The 10,115-nt window shown below is 43.4% G+C and overlaps 1 protein-coding gene across 17 annotated transcripts in view; it reads right to left on the bottom strand.

Moving 5' to 3' along the window:
• B3GALNT1 (beta-1,3-N-acetylgalactosaminyltransferase 1 (globoside blood group)) overlaps positions 1–2,161 on the bottom strand; it is a 26,287-nt gene extending 24,126 nt beyond the window's left edge. For 2 of the 17 annotated variants that reach the window (XR_005201629.1, XR_005201631.1), the window contains exons 1-3: positions 1,518–2,161; positions 1,026–1,135; positions 553–643 (exon numbers count right to left, since the gene is read on the bottom strand). Coding sequence is in view for 4 of the 17 variants with exons in the window: in XM_037741660.1 (XP_037597588.1) it covers positions 1,026–1,135; positions 1,518–1,719 (312 nt within the window). In the remaining 13 variants the exon portion in view is untranslated. Of the gene's footprint in view, positions 1–552; positions 644–1,025 lie in introns of all 17 variants that reach the window. The other 15 variants (XR_005201632.1, XR_005201633.1, XM_017537299.2 and 12 more) reach the window with 13 other exon arrangements.
• Between the last annotated feature and the right edge of the window lie 7,954 nt (positions 2,162–10,115).

Below are 10,115 nucleotides of genomic sequence, written 5' to 3'. Positions count from 1 at the left end.
TTTGCAATGGACTCTCACTCTAGTCTCCCTCTGTTGCCCAGGCTGGAGTGCAATGGCACAATCTCAGCTCACTGCAACCTCTGCCTCAGCCTCCAGAGTAGCTGGGATTACCGGCGCGCACCACCACGCCCAGCTAATTTTGTACATTTAGTAGAGACGGGGTTTCACCATGGTTAGCCAGGCTGATCTCCGGATCTCAGGCAATACATCCACCTCGGCCTCCCAAAGTGCAGGGATTACAGGCGTGAGCCGCCGCCCCGCTCGGACAGTTTTGCCAACAGTTTATTTTCAGGTCTGGAGTTATCCAATGGCCATTCATTTGAATGAATATGTTAGTTTACGAGGGGAAAAATATGTCATAGACTCTTGCCTCTTAGTACTACACAATTCTGTTCTCCAGACTGCCACACGTTCGGTAATTTGTGTTTTATCAGGCATCGACACATGCTGAGAGCACAAATTCAGCGCCCTTTTTTCGGTTAAACCTCTTGGGGGAAGGTAAAAAAGAAAATTTGTTCCCAGTTGAAACTTGTAAACCTAAATTTTCCTTACCTCTGAAAACAGAAAAAAACACATGATTTGGCAATTCCTTCCTTGATGGTAGTTTTTCCGACAAAGCAGCCACCTCCCAAACGCAGGCACTCTGTGCAAAATGCAAAGGACACAAAATCACGACAGCCCTGCAAATCTCCCTCCTAAATCCAACAGTAAGAAGGTGAACGAATACTTAATTCAATGACTTCCCGTGCTTGCAGCTAGCATCATTCCTTCCTCCTGGGAAAAGTGAGACTCCATTGCATCTTTAAGATTCCTTTTAAAATGCCTTGAATGCTCCTTAACACCCCGGTGGGAATCCTGTAGCCCTAGCCCCGCGGGGTTTCCTTCTCTCTCCGCCCATGCCCATTCTCTTCATCCCCCCCTAGTTTCACATTCCTTCCCAATCCCTCTCACAGCCCTGCGCCGGGGCCCTTCCCCAGCTTTCCGGGAAAGCTTTCGCTTCGGGCCTGTTAGGGATCCAACAATACCGTAACACCGTTCCCGTCCTCTTCCTCGGCACCGCTGCAAACGCCCCGGGTAGCTACCGGATTTGACCGTGGCTGGACGGGCGCGGGCAACCCAAGGCAGGAATTGCGTCCTGGGGAAAGGCAAGGTGGACAACGTGCGGCAGCAGCCGAGGCCTGGGCCCTCCGCGCGCCCCCGCGCTCCTCCGCGTCGCCCACTGCCCCGCTGGGCCCCTTCCCCGCTGGGCCCCTTCCCCCGCGCTCACTGGAACCTGGGAGCTGCTCGTCACCGAGGCCCGCGCCCCAGGGCGCGGCGCCTGAATCTGGGCCGTGCTCCGGAGAGGACCGGGGGAGTGGGCGGGGGGAGTGGGCGGTGCCTCCCGGCCTCGCCGTCTAGGTCTCGGCGTTCCCGAGGATGGCGCGTTTTGGGAAAAGCGGGCCCGGTGGTTACGCCCGCCACCCAGCCGCAGGTCTCAGCCACCTCAGAGCCTTTGGAGGGCCGCCCTTCTCACTCACCTCCTGCGCACAGCGCGCACCCAGCTCGGAAGCGAGAAGGCGGCCGGCGCTCCCGCCCTGCGCACACACGCAGCCTCCCCGCAGGCGCACGCACGGCCGAGCGCGCGCAGACCACGCGCCGGGGCCGCGGCCGGGAGTCCTGGGCCCTCAGCCCTGCACGCTCGCTTGGCGCGCTCTTGGGGTCCTCGGGGTCACCTTGCATTCCGAGCACGGCCGTGTTAGCTTTTAATTGCTGCTTGCCAAGATTAGACAACTTAGTGGCAGACGTCGGGCTAGGCTAACTGTTTAAGATCCTTTCTTTTTCCCTGGTAGTCTCTCCAAGCTCCTGGGTGCATGGCCTCGAGGCGGCCCTGGATGGATTTTCTTGTTAAACTCCATACAGAACTAATTAGGAAAGAAGAAACCTTAAGAGGAGCTGTTTGCTGTCTCAGAAGAAATGCCCATTCTTCTTCTAGAATCGATGGGGAATGAAGTGGGGGTAAGAGAGACATGTCGGGTTTCAATGGCTTGTGTATGGATGGGAGTCCCAAGGAGTCGCGTCCTCTTGGGAAGCACCTCCCCAAACTCTCCATTGTTCTGGGCAGTTTAAGGATGGTCTGCCTCACTCTGAGTCCTCACCTTCCAGGGCTGACTGTGAGAAGTGAAGCGCCTTTTAGGCCCGGGAGCTGGTGTTCCATATGGCTTCTAGTCCTACTAGTCTTTGAGTGGATGGAGGTGGTTAAATTAATCCGAAACAATACTTCCACTCCTCTCTAGGTGCCCTTGGAATAGGGCCATCTGAAAGCAGTTCTCCATTCTGGTCACTTGGCTGGGAGACTGTGAACAGCTTGGCCCTGACATCCCTGCATGAAAAGTTGAAACAGAGTTCAGTTCACAGCCACATACTGTACATGTCTCTAAGATTAAACAACTGTTAACCGTTTACCATGATTGCTCTCAGTATGTACTTCAGCCTGCATTTCCTAAGACTAAGGACATTCTTATGCATATCACAATACCATTATCACATTGAAGAAACTTAATAATCTATTATTACTTAATATCCAGTCTACATTCAAATGTCCTCACTTGCCAAAAACAAGTCTTATATATTGGTTTGGTAGGAAAAGTCATGCATTGCATTTGTTGTGTTTGTCTCCTTTAACGTACAGCAGTCCTCCACCTTGCTTTGTTTTCATGGCATTAACTTTTTGGTTTCTCTATTTGTGTTTTTCTTCTCCCGGTGTTATTTAACTTTTCTTTTAGCTCCTGAACTTCCTATAAGCTGGAAGGAAGGTTTAGAGACTTGATTGGATAGCTAGAATCCTGCATAGGTTACATGGTACTCTTCATGTTGTTTTCCACTAGGTAAAACATAGTATTAAATAGTAAACAACATAAAATCAATTGTCCAAATATTTATGGTCACTAGGGTAAAGAGGTGACCTCCAAATCTATTATAAAGAATTAGGAGAACCGTTTCCTTTCTGTGGTTAATAGGTAATCTATCAAATTAAAGACTTTGGAACTATTTGGTGGAGAAAGTCTTAGATCTCTACAGAAGAGACAGAGGTTATACAAGACTAATGTACAAAGAAGATAAACGATATTCCCATAAGATGTTACTCATGGTAGTGTCCCTAAGGGGTAATGGATGGACTAACATGACCAGCCCTGGGTCTGAAAACCAGTTTTTAAGACCATATCTTTGACTCATTCAACTATACAAAGACATTGTTAGAGGCACCAGAAACAGATGAGTGAACAAGATTGACAAGGACCCTGTAAGATTCACTCTTAGAGGAAGACAAGTAGGCAAGATCATTTCTAAGGGGTCATAGATGCTGTGAAGCTGATAAGGGGAATCTGATGGAGAATGTGATGCTCTAAAAGCAGATCACAGGGTTGAAATCTCTGAGGAACCATTGACATTGTAAGAAAAATATCACAACAGTAATCAGCTCTGTCCCATCCACTCCACTGTGTGGGTGTGTACTTTTAGTGCAGCGTATATCATCATCAGTTGTGAACCTTTAAAGACAAATTCATTCACCTAGGTGGACAGATTAATACTAATTTGGATCATTCTAGTACCTACAGCTTCAGATTACCTAGTGGTAGATGCCTCATAATGTGTGATGAATTGAGTTGAATACCAGCTTCATTCAAAGAGCAGTGAAGCTATGGTCTCTGTGGGGTGTGGACTACTTTAGAGTTCCTGGTGATAATTCTGCTAAAAGTAGTGATGCTTTCTACAGGGCCTTGTGATATGTATTTTTAAAAGATTTAACAAAATCCAGGAGGAGTTCCCTATATTTACCTCAGCATACCTGACCTAAACTCCCAGCTTCATCTCCTCCAACTCCTTTTACCAAGATGTGCAGTATTGATTGTACTGGTTCTTTCCTCAAAATCAAGTGTGTCTGAATCGTGTATTTAACCACTACCAAGCCCAGCCACGAGCACCACCCCTTATTGTAACCCACACATCTGCATCAAGACTGTAAATGTGGCCCACCATTTCTGTTTACTAACTCATTGGCCTGACTGCTTCTTCCTTATCAAAGCCTTTTTCTACAAAATCACTTATGATAGTTTGAAGGTTCTCTGAAAATAATAGGGCTGAATATAGGGATCAAAATGGCTATACAACAAAAGTAAGTTTAGATAGTAGCAGTGTAAGTCAAGGACTTAGTTGGCACTGCATAAGTAATCAGATCTAAATTATGGTTGAGAGTATTTTCCTGGTTCCAGCCCTGGCAGGTAGCTGTGCCTTCTGCAGGGGGTAAAGTGATTGCTGCCCTGCTGCACGCCTTTATCACAGCCATTCTTCACCCCACCTGGGCTGACAGTTCACCTCACTAAGTCAAGGAGGTCCATTAATAACAAAACCAGACAGGTTTCACTGCAAATAGATTCATATACTGAAAAAATCGACCTCTAATTTGGAAGAATGTTTTAGGACATTAATATTATATTTTATAAATTCTTTTTTTTTAATTTTAGAAAAGATATATTTCAATATTCATTTTTAAAATGTTTTGAATGTCCTTTGAGTAACCAGCAGGTATATATGCTCATAACTGCCAAAACCTCCCTGGAATGCAAAACAGAGCCATGGACAACAGATGGGGGTAAGAAATTCTTTTAAATGAAGTGAGACAAAAAGCTCCAAAACCTTTAAGAGGTTATTTCCTTTGAAGCAGTCTCCTTTTTCTTTGTGTAGCATTTATCAGCTTGTGATTGAGTTATCTATTGCTGCAGCACAAGCTCCCCCAAAATATAGTTGCTTGCAAAAATGTCAATTTAATATTTCTCACAATTCTGAGGGTTGGTTGTATAGTTCCTCTCTGGTTTTGTCTGGTCTCACTCATATGGATACATTCAGCTGTAGCAGGAGTTGGCCAAATTTTCTGTAAAACAGGATTAGATAGTAAATATTTTAGACATTGTCTCTGTCACATATTCTTTTTTATTTATTTTTTACAAACTATGAAAAACCCAAAGCTGTTCATAGCTCAAGGGCCATACAAAAGCAGGCTGTGGCCTACAGGTTGTTTGCTGATCCCTGAACTGGAGAATCAGCTGAGCTAAAAAGTCCAAGGTGACCTCACTCATGTGTCTGCTGTCGGCTCTGTGTGGCCTCTCATCCTGCAGTAGGCTATGTTTTTGGTCTGTGGGCAACATCCAGAAGTGGGCAGGCAGAAGCTGTAAAACTTCTTAAGGCCTAGATTTGGGAGTCACACAAGGTTATGTAGGCCAAATTCTGCAGAACTAAGCAAATTGTGAGGCCTCTCCAAATCCAAGGGACGGGCAAATGGACTCTGCCTCTTGATAGGAGGAGCTGCAGATAATGTGGCCAGATCTAGCAGAATGAAGTGGCAGGAACCTTATTCAAATAGCTTCCAAGTAAATCATCGAAGTTTGAATTTATGATGTCTGTTGGCAGCTATTGTTCTTACTTATGTCCCCAAACTACCCAAGCCTGCTTATAATTCTGTGAGCACTCATTTATAACTTGGCTCCGGGCTTGTTAACAAGTATAAACAACTAAACTGCCATGAGATTATCAGCAACCTGAGGGAAGAGACAGAGACTGCCTTGCTGTGACATATCTTCAATACATTTATAAGGAATTTAGTTGGATAGCCTTACTGAGGTTTCAAGTCAGGTTATTTGCTTACTTCACAAAAGTGAAATCAATTTAAGAATCCTTCACTATCTACAAATTCCAGAAGAAAAGCATTCATCAAAGAGTTACATTTCACACTCAATTACCATCTGATCAATCACATAGAAAACTTTCCAGCAGTTTTCCAAACATATAATCAAAAGTTAGGAAACCATATGCCTAATGATAAGTTTGAACAAGCAATCACCTTTAACGATATGTTACATTTTAACCTTAAATTTGTTTGCAGATGAAAATCAAAATGTAACAACAGTTTTTTGTAATATGTGCTACTTATGTTTCCAGGCAGAAATGGTTCTGGACAAGATTTCTAATTTACAGGAAATGCTGCTACTAATTGTTCAGCTGAATTTTTCAGTATGTGTTTTCTCCAAAATCTCACTGTGACTGTCTTTCTCCACTTGATGGAAAGCTTTGACAATTTATTATGCTTAGAAGCAGCTGGGGTATATTTCTAATTGATGATTTGTTATCTTATATTTCTTACTTGACTATCCACATCTTTCATTCTCTTCAGCATTTTCCTCCAGCACTTCCTGTCTTACTGAATTTGATATATGACACTGCCTTTGTGCAAATGCAGAGAATATCTTCAGCCTTTCTTCTGCCTCCCTCCTTCAAATTACAAATACATGTAAGAGTCATGCTAGTAACACATATATGACATCCTAACATAAACACAATATATTCACATATACTCTATCACTTGATTATTAATACTCCAATACTGTGGAGGTAGATACTGTCATTACCATCATTTGGCAAGTAGAGAAACGTGAACAAATGTCTCAGAGATACCTCAAACTTAACATGTCTAGGCCAACCTCAGCACCTTCCCATAAAATCTGCTTATTCTCTTGATTCCTGATTTAGATAAAGCAGCCCCATTTATCACTCATCCAAGTTCGACTCTCACTTCGTCCTTCTCTCTATTCCACATGTCCAGCTACCAAGTCCCTGTGGATTCTCTCTCTCTCTCTGTCCCTCTCCTCTCAAACGCCTGCAGCAAGAAAGCCTCATTCTTTATCTAGGTTTGTATCAGAGCCTTCTATCTGCTCCCCTGACTTCCAAGTTGCCCGTAAGGATCTTCACATTACCACCAGGCTGTCTTCCTCAAACCCAGATCCTGTCATGCATTCCTATTTTAAATTGGTCAGTGACTTCCCACAGGGCACAATGGAAAGGGCTATAGAACTCTTTGTAATCTGCTTCAGGCTACCAGCTCCTGCTATGCATGCATTTTCATGTACTGTCATTGTTCCCACTGTTCCCTCAGAGTACAGTTTCACTCTCTGAGTTCCTTTATCCCAGAACTACACCCATCTGACTCATCCGAGTCCCACAACCACTATAGCAATGCTTCTCAAACCTAAATGTGTGTAGGAATCACTGAAGAATCTTATTAAAAGCAGATTCTGATTAGTAGGTCCTGGATAGGGCCGGAGATTCTGCCTATTAGCAAACCAACTGTGCAGGACATGGTGGCTCATGCCTGTAATCTCAGCACTTTGGGGGGCTGAGGTGGGCGGATTGCTTGAACTCCTGAGTTCAAGACCAGCCTGGGCAACATGACAAAATCCTGTCTCTACTAAAAACACAAAAATTAGCCCAGCATGGTTGTGTGCACCTGTAGCCCCAACTACTCAGGAGGCTGAGCTGGGAGGATTGCTTGAGCCTGGGAGGTCGAGGCTGCAGTGAGCTGTGAGTGCACCACTGCACACCAGCCTGGGTGACAGAGCAAGACCTTGTCTCAAAACAAAAAACAAACAGACAACTCACCAATTGGTGATAGGATACTGCTGATTGTTAGACTGCAATTGGAATAGTAGTAGTCTAGAGCTGCACTGTTCAATAGAACTTTTTGCAATGATAAAAATGCTCTTAGGTGTTTTCTGATATTGTAGACACTAATGACATGTAGCTACTGAATATTCAAAATCTACCTAATGAGACTGGGAGCTTAATTTTAAATTTTGCTTAGTTTAAATTTCAGTAGCTGCATGTGACTAAGTGGCCACCTTGTTGAATAATGCAGATATATAGGAATCCCTTTTCATCCTTCAAGACTCATTCAGACTTCAGGTTTTCAGTCCAGCGTGTAAGGCCTTAGAAGTCACCACTCTATCCTAATAACAAGTAAAAAGCTAAACAAACTGAAAAATACTTAATTCTTCATATATTTGTTGGAAAAGTGAGATCATGGGACAAACTGCACCTTCCAAACTGGAGAGACAGACAGGTAGTAGATACAGCGAATTACAGAATTAAAAAAGAAAAGAAAAAAATGACATTTTGAACTGGACAAATAAACAACAAAACAAACAGAAAACACAGAGAATTATAACTTACTGGAGCAGAAAACCATGAGCTGAAACCACTGCAGGAACCAATGCTGGGATAAGAAAACTTAAACTGGTAAGTGGTGAATTCTAGAAGTTTTGTGTGGGCAAGTCTGAGAGTTAAAAACATCAGGGGGACCCAGTCATGGTGGGTGGAGCCCATACTTTTTGTGTGATTTAACTTCTGGAGTTCTACCAGGTTCACACAGTGAATATCAGAGAAAAATCCCCAGTGCTTCCAGCAGGGGGAGGGAAAAAGAAACCATTTTGAAATGTGCCAGAACACTCTGTTCTTAACAAGAGCTGTGCTCAGCAGAAAGTAGCTAAGTGGAATCTAGCCTGCTGGGGTTTTACCAGAGCCTAACTGACCCAGGGGAAGGGAATTGCCCAACTTAAAAAAAAATAATAATAATTGAGGGAATTTGTTTCCACTAGACTGCTTTGGAAGAAATGTCAAAAAAAAAAATCCTTTAGAGAGAAGGAAAATAATATAGGTCAGAAATTTGCATCCATATAAAGAAAAGAATAGCAATGGAGAAGGAATAAATGAAGATAAAAACATCGTGACATGGTTTGAATCTGTGTTCCCACTCAAATCTCACTGCTGGAAGTGAGGCCTGGTGGGAGGCAACTGGATCATGGGAGTGGTTTCTCATGGCTTAACATCATTACCCCTTGGTGCTGTCATTGCAATAGTGAGTTCTTACGAAATCTGGTCAGTTAATAGTGTGTGGCATGTCACTCCCCACCCATATCCGCCAGCACTTCCTCTTGCTCTGGCCATGTGAAGAGTTGGCTTCCCCTTCCCCTTCCACAATAATTGTAAGATTTTTTGAGGCTTCCCCAAAAACTGAGCAGATGCTGCCATGCTTCCTGTACAGCCTGTGGAACCATGAGCCAATTAAACCTCTTTGCTTTATATATCATCCAGTTTCAGGTATTGCTTTATGGTAATATGAGAACCAACTATTATATATATTTTTAAAAATTCTTAATTGATCTGACAGATAATAGTTTGTTCAAAATAGTAAATTATGTATGCTTGTGTATGGCTATATATAGCTGAAATGAATGAAAGCAATGACACAAGGATGGGATGGAGAAATGACAATTATTTTGTTATTATAAGGTATTCATACTACCCATGAAGTGGTATAGTGTTATTTGAAAGATGACTTGAATTTATTATAAATGTATATTGCAAACTCTAGGGCACCTACTAAAAAAAGTTTTTAAAAATAAATATAACTAATAGGCTAAGAAAAGAAAGAAGGTAGAGTCATATGAAATGCTCAGTTAAAATCATAAAGGGCGGAAAATTTGGAGAGCAAAAAATAGGAACAAAGAACAAGGGTGATGATATAGTTTGGATATTCATTCCCTCCAAATGTCATATTGAAATTTGATTCCCAATGTTGGAGGTGGGGCCTGGTGGGAGGTATTTGGGTCATGGAGGCAGATCACTTATAAATGGCTTGGTGCCTTCCAGCAGTAATAAGTGGATTCTCAGCACTGTTAGTTTGTATAAGAGCTGGTTGTTTAAGAGAACATGACATCCCTCTCCTCTCTCACTTGCTCCCTCTCTTGCCATATGATGCCAGCTCCACTTCCCCTTCCACCATGATTGGAAGCTTCCTGAAGCCCTAATCAGAAGCAGATGCTAGCACCATGCTTCTTGTATAGCCTGCAGGCTTGTGAGGCAAATAAATCTCTTTTCTTTATAAATTACCCAGCCTCAGGTATTGTTTTATAGCAATATAAATGGACTACAAAGTGACAAGTAGAAAACAGTCACAAATACGGGCTGGGAGCAGTGGCTCACACCTGTAATCCCAGCTCTTTGGGAGGCTGAGGTGGGAGGATCACTTGAGGAAAGGAGTTTGAGACCAGCCTGGCCAACATGGTAAAACCCCCTCTCTTCTAAAAATACAAAAATTAGTCAGGTGTGGTGTTGCACACCTGTAGTTCCAGCTACTTGGGAGGCTGAGGCAGCAGAATCACTTGAACCAGTAGGTGAGGGCTGTACTGAGCCAAGACCACACCCACTGTACTCCCGCTTGGATGACAGAGCAAAACTCCATCATAAAA

This window comes from Cebus imitator, unplaced genomic scaffold (assembly GCF_001604975.1).
Source record: "Cebus imitator isolate Cc_AM_T3 unplaced genomic scaffold, Cebus_imitator-1.0 Scaffold102, whole genome shotgun sequence".
NCBI classification, from domain to species: Eukaryota; Metazoa; Chordata; class Mammalia; order Primates; family Cebidae; genus Cebus; species Cebus imitator.
This window is presented reverse-complemented; position numbering and strand designations above follow the sequence as displayed.